Source organism: Equus quagga, chromosome 4, assembly GCF_021613505.1.
Source record: "Equus quagga isolate Etosha38 chromosome 4, UCLA_HA_Equagga_1.0, whole genome shotgun sequence".
Taxonomy (NCBI): Eukaryota; Metazoa; Chordata; class Mammalia; order Perissodactyla; family Equidae; genus Equus; species Equus quagga.
Window position 1 is genome coordinate 25,353,765 of NC_060270.1, and position 15,501 is coordinate 25,369,265.

General features: G+C 46.0%; 1 protein-coding gene across 1 annotated transcript in view; it reads right to left on the minus strand.

Annotated features, from left to right (window-relative positions):
* Positions 1-1,392: 1,392 nt before the first annotated feature.
* Positions 1,393-15,501, minus strand: part of HEG1 (heart development protein with EGF like domains 1) — a gene marked incomplete at its 5' end in the record, with an annotated part of 85,416 nt that continues 71,307 nt past the window's right edge. The window contains 3 exons of the mRNA XM_046658814.1: positions 1,393-6,701; positions 8,718-8,892; positions 12,032-12,119. Of these exons, the coding sequence (XP_046514770.1) occupies positions 6,552-6,701; positions 8,718-8,892; positions 12,032-12,119 (413 nt within the window). The remainder of the gene's footprint in view (positions 6,702-8,717; positions 8,893-12,031; positions 12,120-15,501) is intronic.

Sequence of the window (15,501 nt, forward strand, 5' to 3'; positions counted from 1 at the left end):
TCCCTACTTACAGCCAATGAGAAACCACCACAACCTGCAACTTTTGTTCTCCTCCAATGAACTTTTATTCAAAACAACCCTCCCCAATTTCCTCCTAAAACCTGAGAAAAGCTAACCTTCCCCTTGTCTCTTCAGACTTGCCTATGGTTTGCCGTAGCTACCTTGTCCTGAATTGCAATTCTCTGCTCTTCTTGAATAAATTCATTTTGCTGATAAAATAGCTGGCTATTTTATTTTTGAGGTTGACAAGGTCAATAAAAATCAACGTAAATATCTTTATTCCTGGCATCTCTCTTGTATCTTTCTGGTCTGAAGGTCATGCTTGTTGCGTCAGGTGGCTGCAAGATGCCATGTGCCAGTTCTGGGGATTTACCACTGTCTTGGCCATTCAGCAGCCACTACAGGAGGACTCTGGACAATCTAATCTCTGTATTGCATCCCTTACCTTTCCAAGCAACTGGAAAATGACTTAGTGTGCATTGCTGAAGTCCTTTAAGTCCAAGGGTCTAAAAATATTGTTTAGTTCTTTACTCACCGGCAACTCAGATCCAGAGGTGAAGGCTCAACTTTGCCAGGTCAGAGGCATGAGCAGGACAAGCCCCCAGGCCAGCTTGTCAGTGGACAGCAGGTCCTCCCACCTGAGGCCCTGAACAGTGACCAGGGGAGTGTGGGTCTGGAAATGCTGTGATGCTTTTAAGGTCTGGCTGAACTGGGCAGGAACAAGAAAGGAATCAGTACTGGGTTCCTGTTACATGGGGACTGTTAACAGCTGAGTGGGAGGGAGCCGGTCAGGAAAGGAGAGCGCTGCTGGTCATCTCTAGTAAGGAATGTTTGATGGGCAGCCACCCTGATCTAATCTGCCAAAAGGTCACCTTCATGCCCCAAGCTGTCATCAGTGGCTTCTCCTATTGCCAAGGTTTCTGTAATAAAGCATCTGAGAGGCACCTCTATTGCTCCCACAAAAGGCACCCAAGGACATAAATCTAGCCAGGCAGCCATATTCATTGGCCACCATAAGTGTAAGGCCCATGGCCCACCATCTTAAAGTTCCACAGATTCCCCCCACCACGTAGACAGGCTTACTTCCTTCTCCTCCAAGACATGAGGAGCTGGTATGGAGTGGGAGTGGGGAATTGGTTCCTCATGTTCTCCAATCCACAGAGAGAAGAGTAAACAAAAGCAGGTGTTAAACATGACTTATCATGTAGGTCAATCTGTCCATCCATCCAACCTGTGTATTTCCTCACTGTGCTGGGCACTGAGGATACAGAAACGACTCAGTCCCTACATTTGCCATGCAAGAGGCCACTGTCCCACTGTTTAAGTGATGCCCGCATGAAAAATAACGTTGCACTCTGGTCTGGTTTGCTTGTTACAGAGAAAAACACACCATGAAAATATTTATTTTATTGCATCATTTTACTGACTAGAACGCCAGACTTATAGTGGATATAAGTATAAAAATAACCGAATTCTTACAAATAATACTTTGCTGCTACAGTACTGAATAATTAGTGGAGGTTGCAATTATAATACAACTTTAAATAACATTCTCATAATGGATTTAACACAATCAACCAGGGGCTAAGGTTTAAAGGTTTGCAAAGAGAAATTCAGGACAATGTGAACACTCAGAAAGTTAATATTCCAGCTACATGCTCCATTTAACCGTACATCTAGCAACACAAACATTAACAAAACTCACAGCAACCCCTGATAAAAGATCTTTTTTTAAAGAAACAGGCCAGGTAACACAGAAACCTGGGTTAGTTGCCCAGGTAGACTGGTTCCATCCCATCCCTGTCTGGTCCCATCCTTTCTACCCAAGAACTCTGCACCTAAAGTGCATTATTACATGTCCAAAAAAAATAAATAAATAAAACCAGAATCTAATATGCAAATCCTTTGAAATCACCTCTTTGAAAATGCCGAGGGGACAGAGCCAGAGTAAGACCTCTATTTAGACTGTAATTGTCCCCTTCGGTTTTCACAGGCCTTTCTGTGAGCAGTTTACACTAAATAGGATGGATTGTAACACTATTGAAAAGAGACTTTAGCACAACAAATTAACTGACATGGAATACTTTAATGTTCCTAGTATTTTAACCAGTTTCCTTCTCTGGGGATTTAAGAAAAGACAAAGAGTGAAGAACACATATTCAAAAGCCAGCTCTACAAAACTGTATCTCTGTTTCCGAAAATGCACACAAGAACCTCAGAAGGACGCTTCGTCAAGGAGGAAATGAAATGTCCCTTCTAATCCCCACAAAAGTTTTCACATAGAAAAAATATCTCTGATTTAAATAAGATACAAAACACTGAAATACTGAACTTTGCATCCTTCCTCTCTCCAAAGAAGTGCTCTAGTTTCAAAATCAGTGTCTCAGAACTGTGGGTCAAAATCCTAGTTTTGGGCGTGTTAGGTTTAAGTAAGCCAGGAGCAACTGGACTGACAGCTCTAGTCTCTTCAGGTGAAGTTCAGAGTTACAGGGCACTCGGGCACTTCACCAGTGGGCATGATGGGTTAATGGAGGCCCCAAAAAGCCACGTGAAAGGATGACCGTGATGTGTCTGCCCTGGGAACCTTCACATCACATCATCACTCAAAGACATTTTCCTCGGCAGCCATCCAGCCTTGTATTGCAAAGGTGCTGCCCTCCGGTTTGGGCCAACTTTAAGCGTTACCTCTTTAAGAACTTAACAGTCACGTCTTAGTTTTCGACCTCCATTGCTATCAGCCAGCTTGATGACACCATCCATTCAGCAATTTTGGCTCTAAATGACTCAGCTGCTCCTGAAAATAAACTTCTGTCAAAGGGGGAAGATTTGTCAGCATTTAAGACATTTGACTGAATATGTTCCTGACTCTGATGATGTTCACAAAAATATGCTTTCAAGATGTGGGAGCCATGGCCTTACCACGGCAACCAGGCAAAGCGGCCCTCAGATGGACGTCTAAGTCTGGCTGTGTTTGCCAAAATCTCAGGTCATCACCTTACACCTCCTGCACCCAAAGCCATGTACCACTATGCTTCTTGCTAAGCACGAGCCAGCTACTATTTTCTTATTGATGACAAGTGTCCAAGAAATATACGTGACAAGAAACCTGAAAGGACTTTTTCAAAAGGGGATTCAACATTTTTTTTGCACTTCATGTCACTAGTTTAGTTACTGCTTAACAAGATGAAGGTTCTTTCAAAAAACATTCAAAGCCCACACTCTCATGGCCTCTTTGACATTTAAAGTACAAGGGATGGTGGGGCATCTGCCAGGAAGGTGAGGCAGGGAGGTACAGTGGGAAGTGCAAGCCAGGCACAAGAGTTTGAATCCTGGCTCGGCAAGGCAAAGCGTTTATCCTCTAAAGGTTCCCCCGTCCGAGAAGTGGGCGCTCTCATGCCCACCCCCCCAGGGTGCAGTGGGGCCAAGTACAGAGCGTGTCCATGGGAGGAACAGTGAGATGCTAGTTGGGGCTGTCTAGACTTCCTAAATTGTCTCCAGTGCCCTGGGCTAGCTCATGGGGCAAAGGGGAAGGAGATGAGAAACAAGACCCTCTGAAGCCTAAACAAAACCCACAGATGCTGGGAGGCCAGCAGGCAAGCACCGCCTTGCTCTGAGCCACTGTGTGCTCTGGTATGCTATGGGACATATGGATCCCTTTGGCCCTGCTCTTCCCTACAGAAGTTTAAGCGTCTCATGGGCAGTTGAATGTCACGTTTCCCTTCCTCCCACCTTCCCCGAGCTGTGGGGCTCCAACGCAGGACTGTGGCACTTGTGTGTGCATGAATCCCACCTTCCAGGTGCGAGGCTGACACGGAGCACCTGGCCAGAGCTGAGAGCTTCTGCTTGCTGTGGTGCAGTCAGCCCTGTCCCCACAGTCCAGAGGTTGCGCTGCCCTACCAGTTGGTTCCCCTCAGCCCAGGCAGGAGCCTTCTGGAGGTATTAGCCCCAAGCAGGAGTGAAGCTGGCCTCTCTCTTCCTCACTCCGGTGGGCACCTGGCACTGGGGAACAGTCCTGCTGCTTCCAGCCCTTCATCTTAGACCCTCATGTTCTTGAGATGCACCTTCCCCACCCCTACGAGCCTCCTAGTAAGTGCAGACATGATGTGAACGCAACCTTGCAGGGTGCCTCCTTGTTTCACAGTGAAAGAAAAACAACATTCTTAATCCACTTCACGTGCACAGAACAACATTCTTAATCCACTTCATATGCACAAAACCCATTCACAGGAATGCATTCTGGAACTCACAGGACACTCTTTTTTGGACTTTAGGATTCTTCTCTAGAATGCTTTCGGGACAGATACTTCATTTTGTGGAGCTTATAGCTTCTGGCCTTGACCCTGGGGACGATTTGTCACCTGTGAGGTCAGCTGAAGGTGGCAAACGTGTATGGCCGGGAATAGCCCCCCGCCATGGCTTTGGGTCCTGGGGATGAGTAAGGATCTGTGTCACGAGCCAGGAAGCTGGGCCCCCTGACGAGGGATCCAAGTCTGTTGGCTCAGGTGAGCTGAGGGCAGGAGCTCGAGCACTCCAGTGAGAGGCAAGGCCCTGAGGCACAAAGAGCTCTTTGGTTCCACAGAGAGATGCAAGACCCACGATTTCAAAAAGGTAATAATGCTCTGAGATTTTAAAGTTGGCATCCACTGACAAAAACAGAATTCTTTTTATATCTGTCTCACGAGATGAGTGCAACTGAACCAGTAAGAGGCCTCGCACCTGACTAGCGTCCCTGCTGCAGCAGGTGGCAGTGACTGGGGGAGGCCACGGGACGCAGGGGTTCGCACTTCAAACTGTTCAGACGAGGATGACATCACAATACGGATGAAATACACTCTGAACAGATTAGAGACCCTTGAAGACACAACCACGCCCACGACAGAGCTGTTCCCAGAGGCTGCACCATTTCCAGAAAGGTGGGTGCCACTGAGCTCCAAGCTTCAGGGTGGGAACAATCCTTTTACCTGTGTTCTCTTCACTTCATCCCAAACCAGGATGTTTTAAGAGCAGATGACGAGAACAATCACAGTTCCACAGGAAGCGGTTAAAGACACTGAGCACTGGATACGCCCCCCCCCCCCTACAGGACCCACGTCACAGGCACAATAAATAAGACCCGGGGAATTCCCTTCCCAAAGGCAGACTCTTGACTCCCTAACTGGCCGGGAGTCTTCAGTTCTCCAACGCTGACTTGAATTATAACCACGTTTCTGTAGGGAACTATGTAGTAGTACAAAGAGGTACAAATCACTGGACGAGAGAAAATAAGTTATTTCTTCAGTGAATAAATAGCTTTGAGTGGTCGGCTGACAGTTCACACTGAGTGTGTGGACAAGATCAGGGAAAGAGTCAAAGATGCCGCACTAGCAGGTAGGCAGACTCACGTGTGGTTCTACCCCAGCTCCCTCAGGAGTCCACACAGCTTCCTAAAGCACTGGTGTTTTGGGAAACCCAACTTGCCTATTCTGCCCACTCCTCTGAGCACATTCAGCTGCAGCGACTACATCATGCTACTTTCCTTTAGTGGTGAAATACCAGCTGAGACCCAACCTGCATTCAGCTTTCCACTTCTACTCCATACGAAGCAGCCTCGGCCTCAAAGATGGAGGTCAGTGTCCCCGGCACCAAGCAATGTCCTCAGGGATGCCAAGCGCCCCACCGCCTGCGGCTCTGTCAAGCTTCCACCGGGGCCGTCGCCCAGCGCCAGCGCCCTCTACTGCCTGCTGGGCCTCTCCATGGGGCCGCTGGATGCCTTGAGCTAAAACCAAAGGGAAGTGGTTTTGCCCTGATCCAGACTTATTTGAATAAGTGAGATTTAACTGCAAAGGGAAAAAAGAATCGTAAATGTGTCACTCTGACCAAAAAAAACTGGAGTTGTGTGCTGTGCCCCACAAATTTCAATTCCTCATTTTGGGGGCTGCAGCACAAGAAGACCTAGCAACATACTAAAATACTGTACGTTAACCCACAGCATCTCCAAACCTTAGGGGTATGTTTATCAACATCATCGGCTGTTGGTTAGCTTGTAGGTACTGGGCAGAAAAACAACTAAAGAGCCAGTATTTTGCTGTAAATTCATCACCAAATTGAGGCCTACGGAAGTGTCTGAGGAAAAGAGGCCTTCTGCCTGGAACAGTCTTGAAAAAAAACCCAAAAAGAGACCTCCCTACTCAGTTTACTAAAGTGCAAACTAACGAAGAACTGGGTCCTTGCCATGAAACCTAGTGATCTGCCCTCGCTAACTGTCATCCATCGACTGGTGGCCACGCGCGTCACTCAAGAGTCTCTCCTGGTACTGGCCCATGTTCACATTCACAGTAACAACGAAGGTGCCGGATGAGCAGCCTAGGGTTCCACGTCCACAGGTTCCATCTGTCCTCTTGCACGGTGTTCACGCCCCTCACGCCTGTCCCACTTTCTGCCTGCCACTCAAGTGTGGCTCCATAAATGGTGGGGGCAGCCAGTGTTTGGTGCTCCCCCCCCGGGTGCAGTCCTCTGAGCAACAGGGTCCCGGGCAGTCTGCTCAGAGCAATGGGTCCCTCTCTCTTCTGCACTTAAAAGTAGTCTCTTCTCCTGCTCTCATCACTGATGAAAGATGGGTTATACTGTCCGGGGAAGATGCAAGAATGCCGTGACCCCGGCAATCCAGTGTAGGCCGGGTAGAGTCCATTTCGTTCAAGTTCAGGATTCCTTACACTTGTGGGCTGGTGGCCAAAGAGAAGAGAGAAAATATCAATTTATCAGTCAAGGATGGGAATTTAGTAGTTTTTTTTTTTTTTAAAAAAAGAATGCTACATTTTAGTAAACCTAAGATGGAGGCAGCTATAGATAGCAGAGCAGGGTCTAACCTAGAAGTCTGGACCTCCGGGTTCATCTCTTTGTAGAACCTTTGCCCACATTTTAACAGGGGATTTAAAAAACATTATTCAAGGGCAGCCCAGTGATTTTAGACCAACAGAGGAAAAGACCCGGGTTAATTATTATGGTGATTGTCAAGATTAATTATGTGATTATGATCTTGACTTTCTAAGAAAGTGTCTTTCTCTGTGGAGCACAAAGTCTTTAAATCCTCTCCGGCATTTCGTAGAAGGCTACTGTCCTGCCATGAATGGCGACTGACCTTCGCAAGGTCATACGACCACCTGTTGGAGGTGGAGTCAGGACCTCAAGCAGGAGGCCAACAGCAATTCTCAGGTGTCTCGGACCAGATCCCACTCAGTGGATCGGGACTACCCATCCGATGTGCAAAAGCAGCTCCCTGGGAATGACAGGGCTGCTGTGAGGAGGCCCTTATTCAGGACCACCAGACGCAAACACTTGCCTGGCAGAAATAAAACACTAGATATTGCATATAATAAACACAAATCCTGGGGAGCCCGAAGTACCCCTGAAACCCCTGTGAGTGACAGCTCTCTCCCTCAGGGAACAGCTTCGTGCCATAGCTTAGGCTCTCCTACACGCTGCTCAGCCTATTTTTGAAATGAAGACGGGATTCGTTTCAGTTCTAGGCTATATCTATTTAAGGCACTCTCTAGCTAACGCCATGGAAACGCGCAGCGCAGTTGGGTCCTGTGACGCGGCAGGCCTATTGTTGCTAAGCGATCTCGCCAAGCTGGGCCTGACACATCCCTGGCAGAGGTGTGAGTGGCGGGCACACCTGGGTAAGATACCTCTCAGCTATGGCTGCCATTCTTAGAGTCAAAGGACTTTCCTGACAGAGACAGAACAAAGCAAAGCCCTTCTGCAGAAATATCAACGGAAGCATTTGAACCAGAGCTGAGCGGGTGCCTATGTTTATCGATCCCCTTGTTTCTTCCTGTTCTTCCTCCAGTTCCAAAGTTTGAGAGTCCACTGAAACAGCAGCTTCCTCCGCATGAACAAACGCGCCCCTCCCATCCAAAGTCTGAGGCCTCGCGGTCAATCCCATAGCAACCAGAGGGGCTGTGGCTTCTGTCGCCGGATCGCCTAGAGCAGCTAATCCCAGAGGACGAGGTGGTTTCGTGTTTACTGCTGTGCCTCAAACAGCTCCCCACGGCCTGAGGAGTCACCTAGCATCTGTTTATTTTGCAGCTCAGATACTCTGCCTGTGTTTGCTTTCTGGCTGACGCCATGCGATGTAAAGTGAATTGGGCAGCGATGGGAGTAAGACATGGGTTATTAGAAGAAGCAAGGGTTCAACGTAGTCTCCCCTCTTTCCAAACGACACAGCCCAGGGCTGGACACAGCCAATTATTAAAGACCTACTGAGTCTATCACCTAAACCTCTGAGAAGTACTTGTTGAGGATGACACTGAATTGTTCTCTTTGTACCTTTTTTCCAATCTCCGGTTTTAACTACCCAACCACAGGAGGCAAAGCATGGCTGACCAGAGATAAAAATGAAGGGCCAAAGGCCAAACATCGCTAAGTTCTTTCTCTCTCTTTCAGTTTCCCAGCCTATAACTTTAAAGCAAGTTCAGTAACCGGTGGGTTACTGCTACAACCCCATAAAAGTAATGTGCTCTGCAGAAACACCCTTCATATCTCAATGTTGAAACTAATAAATACCAAGCAAAGAGATGGTAAGGAAACTGAATATGAAGTTACGTGAAGAAGAGGCTCATGCAGTCATTCTCTTTAACCATTAATTAGCTGTAGTGGTTTCACTACAACAAAACAGACTCCTTTTACTTCACAGAGAAAACTGGAGCCTTGAGGTCGCCCCGGCACGGGATACACACCGAGTAATACACATCTGTCATCTGGAGGAGGTTTTTGGTGCTTCCATTCTCATGCATCTCAATGGCTTCTCGGCCCCACTCTTGTGAGCGAGGGTTCTTGGGGTACTCAGCATATGGGGACATTTGGAAATCCCCACTTTTGAAGATGAGTTTGCTGATGTCATTTTTATTCTTTCTGTGGGGTAAAAAATATTTGAAACAATGTAAATGAATGAATTCTGGAAGAAATGGTATTTGTGAAAGCACGATCCATTACTTTACAAAGTAAATGAGACTCAAAGCTACCATTATATTTCTTTGGAGCTGTCCACCGAGGAATGTTATTATTTTCAGTATTTGCCTAAAACAAGTAAAATTTGCAATGAGATGCAAAAAAAATCTTCCAACTCAAAGGGACAGGTTAGAGAGGCAGAGAGGACAAACACAGCTGCAGGGAAGGAGAGGCAGATGCTCCTGGGGGATGGAGATTGCTGCATCTTGGGCGCAGCCCGGGAAACAGGAGTTAGAAATTCCCAGAAGGCTGGAGCTGGAAGGGCTTTCAGGATTCTATCTATCTATCTATCTACCTATCTATCTATCTATCTATCTATCTATCTATTTATTGAGGAAGATTAGCCCTGAGCTAACATCTGCTGCCAATCCTCCTCTTTTGGTTGAGAAAGACTGGCCCTGAGCTAACATCTGTGTCCATCTTCCTCTACTTTATATGTGGGACGCCTGCCACAGTACAGCTTGCCAAGCAGTGCCATGTCCTCACCGGGATCCGAACCACTGAACCCCGGACCAGTGAAGCGGAACGTGCGCCCTTAACCGCTGAGCTACTGGGCCGGCGCGGCAAGGTTCTTTAGTCTAGTGGTTCCCAACCTACTTGAGCATCAGAATTGACACAGAAGCTTCTAGGTCTCACCTAGATTTACTAAAACAGCAGCTCTGGGGATGGGGCAACTCTGGCTTTGTGATGACTTGTTCCCTGGGTCACATTTTGCTACTAGCAAAGCTGGGACTAAAACTGAGGCCTCCACCCCCAGCCAGTGCTCTTTTACTGTAGGAAGCAACTTCATAAACCATGAAAACCAGACCTTTTGTTTTGTTTGCAAAATGCACCTGTTTGCAGACCTGTACATATTCTCATTTCAGCGGATTGGGGAAACCCTAGAACAAGCTCCCGTCTATGATGGTTCACTGACTGGAAAATTCACCCATCTAATGGGCCTGGGGTCAGGTATGTTCAGTCATATCTGCCCCAGGTAACAGAATCTGAAGTTTCTTCCTTCTACTTCACTTTCCCATAAGTAAACTTTTCTGGGGAAAGTTTCAAATGATTCAGGGTCATAAAACCAAACGTCCAGCATGTGGCTTAGGCACTGTCCCTCCTTGCAAGTTCAGAACAGACCTGCCACTGTGCTGCTCCCTGGAGGGTGGGCATCCGGTCTCAAACAATGACTTACTAATTCACAAGTACCTTCCATTCCCAGTGACCAAGAGTCACAGGCCTCTTCCCCTGGTACAGGACACTTAGCAAATACGAGGCTTACGTCCCTTGGGCACTCAGGTTTTACCTCTCTTCTTCTAGTCTCATACCCAGAATTTTATTTCCACTCATGTAGTTTATCTTTGATGATCTGATGGCAACTTTGTGAATAATGGCAAACGCTGTACCATGAGGCCTGCTTTCCCGAATGGGTAGTTAGGGCAAATTGTTCTCTGCAGACTTACTGGAGACAGAGGACATCTGATAACGTCCCTCACAGCAATGGTTGAAGATAACTTGCTATTTGGTAGGTTCCCTCCATCTGTTATGTCGGGATAATTGCCACCATTTATTATCATCTAAGTCAAAGGTCATAATTTTCCCTTATCTGAACAGATAATCACAGAGAAAGGGGATCAGCTTCTTCCTTTCGCTTCCTTTTTCAGTAGAAACCCAATCCCACTGGCTTCCAGGAAGCTCAGAGCTAACTATACTGCTGAATATCTGTTTATCCCACATGCCTGCTACAACTTCTCGACTGCTAAAATATGTCAGGTAACCCCTTTCATCTTTGTCTGTTTCTTAATTTGCCCATTTAAAGTGTACAAGTTAATGGTTTCTAGTATATTCACAGTTATGCGACCATCATCACAGTCAATTTTTAGAACAGTTTCATCACCCCAAAAAGAAGTCCCATACTTAGCCATTACTCCCAATTCTCCCTGCTGCCCGCCAAGCCCAAGGCAACCACTAGTCTACTTTCTGTCTCTATTAGATTTGCCTATTTTGGACATTTCATATAAATGGAATCATACAATAGGTGGTCTTTTGTGACTGGCTTATTTCACTTAGCATAATATTTTCAAGGTTCATGCACTTTATAGCATGTAGCAGGATGTGATTCTTTTTAATGGCTGAATAATATTCCATGGTATAGATATATCACATTTTGTTTATTCATCAGTTGATGGATATCACAGTTTGTTTATCTATTCATCAGTTGATGGATAGTGGGGTTATTTTCACCTTTTGGCTATCATGAACTTTCATGCACATGTTTCTGTGTGGACATGTGTTTCCATTTCTCTTGGAAGACAGGTAAGAGTGCAAGTGCTGGGTGAAATGGCAACTCTGTTTAACTTTCGGAAGAGCTGCCAGACTTCTTCAAAGTGGTCGCACCATTTCACATTTCCACCAGCAGTGTATGAGCATTCTAATTTTTCCATATCCTCACCAACACTTGTACTTTTCTTTTTTTTTTTTTAATAGCCATCTTAGTGGGTGTGAAGCAGTGTCTCATGGCGGTTTTGATTGCATTTCCCTGATGGCTAATGATGCTGAGTATCCTTTCACGTGCCTACTGGCTGTTTGTATATCTTCTTTGGAGAAATCTCTATTCAAGAACTTTGCCCATTTTTAAATGGGGCTGCCTTTTTACTATTGAGTTGTAAGAATTCTCTATATATTCTAGATACAAGTCCCTTACTAGACATATGATTTTCAAATTCCTCCTCCCATTCTGTGCATTGTCTTTTTACTTTCTTGACAGTGTTCTTTGAAGCAGAGAAGTTTTTAACTCTGAGGAAATCTAATCTATCTCTTTTTGGTTTCTTATGTTTTTGGATATTCTTTTCTAATAAAGAATAAAGTCCCATTTGCTGTCCTTTTCTTTCCTCAAAGGCACTCCCTATCATGAATTTCTCTTTCTCCTTTTTTTAATGGTTCAGTCACATATTATGATTTAATATTGTAAACCACCCCAAATATTGTTTAAAAGAGTAAAAACTGACCGTTGCTCAGCACAGGCAAAGAAACAATTATAACGTGAATTCCCGTCACTCACCTGCAACAGGTGACAATCAGCGCAATGCCCAGGATGAGCAGGAGCCCGCCTCCGGCTGCTGCAATCACCACGGTGATGAGCTGATAGGCTGCACAAGTGGACAGCAAGGGAGAGGGAACGAATAAACAAATGAATACGTAGGAATGCCTCCCCACCGGACCCCACGCAGCACCTCGGCTGGTGACCTCCCCTTTCATTTCCCGGGCCCCAGGCAAGGGATCCTCAGAGGCGCCTCCACATTTTCTCTGTTGAAGGGTAGCAGAATAGGCCACCCCAACATATTCCTCTCTGGTGTATTTACTGTTTTAAGCTGATTATTTTTGAGAAACTAGGGACCCAGCAGAAGCTCTGAAAACAGAGTGGAAGTTACCCTTTTGTAAGATTTTCATTAGAAAGGCAGCCTGACCAGGAAGAGAGCTGGTACCAAAGATAACTTTTCACCTGAGAGACTTGTCTACCAGGCAGGGCCGCCTCTGTTTACCAGCATCTCCTCCTCTCAGCTTCCCACGAATCGCCTTCCTGCCTCTGAAGCCCCAGCCCCCTACGAGCACGTTTGACATTCTTTGGCAGTCAGGTTACTGGAAACTTGTGATGAGCTTATGGACAACACAACCCACAGATCTTTTTTTCTCATACCTGCTGTCCAGTCAGTTCATGAACTACAGCTAAACTTTTGGACCTAAGTACTGACTTTAGATTCATTACGAGGCCATGTGATGATGTCCAAGTCCACGGGATTTGAATCAATACCTACTGTAATGTTTACTGATCTGTAGGCGCTCGGAATGTCTGTCTATCAAGGTGAGAGAGAAGGCAATGATTGTTGTGTTAGGTTTGTCTCTCATCCTTCCTCCTTTGAAGAGATTCTCCAGAATGATGAACTCGGAATTCTTAGTTTTACTTTCTCTCTGACATTTGTTGACATTTCATAGTCTTTCCCAAGCAATGGCTCTATCTTTTCTTTATTCTTCTTGTGGTTTGATCACAAGTTAATGTTGCTGTCATTGCTGTTGGCATTTTTCATTAAACCAACGCATTCTGGGCCTTAGCCTTTCCTATAAGCTATATTTGTCCTTGCTTACATGCGTATTTGGATGGAATCTACTGGACTGTCTGCTTAGCCAAGCCCCTTCTGTAAACTGTTCACCCCGCTCCATGTGCAGGTTACGGTGGGCATGGTCATGCTTGTACATGTAACCCCCTCCCCTGGCCACAGCGCATTGGTCTGGGAGTAAACACATGATCCAAGCTGGATCAATTAGTTCCTTCCCAGGAATGTCAATGTGGGAAAGAGAGAGACAACCTTCTCTTTCAAAATGGCTGAACGAGTGACTCACACTCGAAGCTGTCTGGCGAGCCTATTTTCCATCATGTTGTCTTGTAGGGAAACACTCGTGATGCAGGAATGCCACGACATACCCCAGAATCCTTCCAATAAACTGTCTTTGTTCCTCAAGCTAGCTAAGGCTATTTAGTCCAGAAGAGCCTTCGTCAACGGTGATATTGCGATTTATAAGTAATATACATCTGGTCTTTGTCCTCCCTCGCAGAGTTCCTAAAACCCCTGGAATTTCCTAAGTGTCGAGAGCAGAAAAGGTGTCTTTTGTTATGTTAATGGTGACTTTGGCAAGCCCCTGGGTAACCTACGGATGAAGGCTGGTTGCTAGGGGGAACCAACCACGTGATCAGAGCAGTGGGATTTTCAGTCCCCTCTCTGACCTCCAGGCAAGGGAGAGGGCCTGGAGACTGAGTTCAATCACCCATGGCCGATGATTTAATTATCATGCCTGTGTAATGAAGTGTCCATAAAAACCCAAAAGATGGGGTTTGGAGAGCTTCCAGGTTGGTGAACACACAGAGATGGGGGAGAGTGCTGTGCTGGGAGAGGGCATGGAAGCTCTAAGCCCTTTCCTGAAACCTTGCCCTACGCATCTCTTCTGTCTAGCTGTTTCTGAGTTATATCCTTTCATAATAAACCAGTAATCTAGCGAGCAAAATGTCTCCCGAGTCCTGTGAGCCACTAGAGCAAATTAATTGAATCAAGGTGGGGGTCATTGAAACCTCCGATCAGAAGCATAGGTGATGACCTGGACTTACAAACAGTGTCGGATGGGGGACGGGGCAGCCTGATGACTGAGCCCTTAACTTGTGGGGTCTCCCTGGAGACAGTGTCAGAATTGAGTTAATTGCTTGGTGATGTGGAGAAAACACACAGCAGAATTGGTGTCAGAATCATATAAACCAATACACTTTCCTTTAAAACTCTTAAACTCATTACAGACCCTTCCGAGCAGCCACATTAGTTTTATTTTAAAATTCACTCAGTTCTCCCCATTTTTCCCTCACTGATCAGGCTCATTAGTGATGTATGATTAAAATTTTGCCTTTTATTGATTTGATTTTATTTTGGTGAGGAAGACTGGCTCTGAGCTACCATCTGTGCCAATCCTCCTCCATTTTGTATGCGGGATACCACCACAGCATGGCTTGATGAGTGGCGTGTAGGTCGGCACCCAGGATCTGAACCTGCAAACCCCAGGCCACTGAAGTGGAGCCTGCAAACTTAATCGCTATGCCACCAGGCCGGGCCCAGAATTTTGCCTTTTAAATCTTCCCACTCCTCTTGCATCATCTTTCCTTTAGAATCTCTTTTCACAGCATTCTTTTTTTCCTCTCTGTACCTTTCGAAATTTGCCTTCCTCACGTCTTCAGGCTGTTTGTGAACATACCTAACAGGGGGTACAGAGCAACAGTCCCCTCTCCCCAAGCCCTGCTTCCTTTCCCTTCCAACATGAAGTGAGGCCCGTCAACACTGAGTGAGATGCTTGCTCTTAGCTGGATGAGACTTCCACTGACTTCTGGATAGTTAATTATCTCTTCTTCCTCCTAAGCAGTTTAGTGCTGTCTTCCTGGATGTTTGCTATGAGTGACTCCTGCCAACACACAGCATCTCCACTGTTATGAATTTTTTTAAACTCAATGTAACAACAAGTTTAATAGCATTACACGATACTATACACCTGCCACCGGACTAGGGGTTGGGGTGGGGAGACAATGCAGATGATCTTTAAGTTGAATGTTCTGGTTTCACTGGAAGAGGCGGAAGAGGGCCACACATGAGGAAAAGTGGCTCTACATCCTTGCTGGCCGGGCTGAGAGGCTAGTGGGGAAGGAGGCTCCACTGGAGAGATGCAGAATATTTGAAAGGAAAGGATGACCTAGAAAAGGGCATGTTGTGAACAAGAAAGAGGGATGGAAAAAAATGTCTGCAGCCAGAAAAAGGTAATCTAGGAAAATTATGTGAGCTCTGTAATCACAAAGTGACAATAACCACAAAACAGAAAAAATGACTTAGAGGATGGGACTATAAAAAAAGATTTTAAATAAGTAATAAGAGGGGAATGGTTAAGTAAATTATGGTATATCCGCAAGGTAGAACTCCACAGAACTATCAAAAGTGACATTATAAA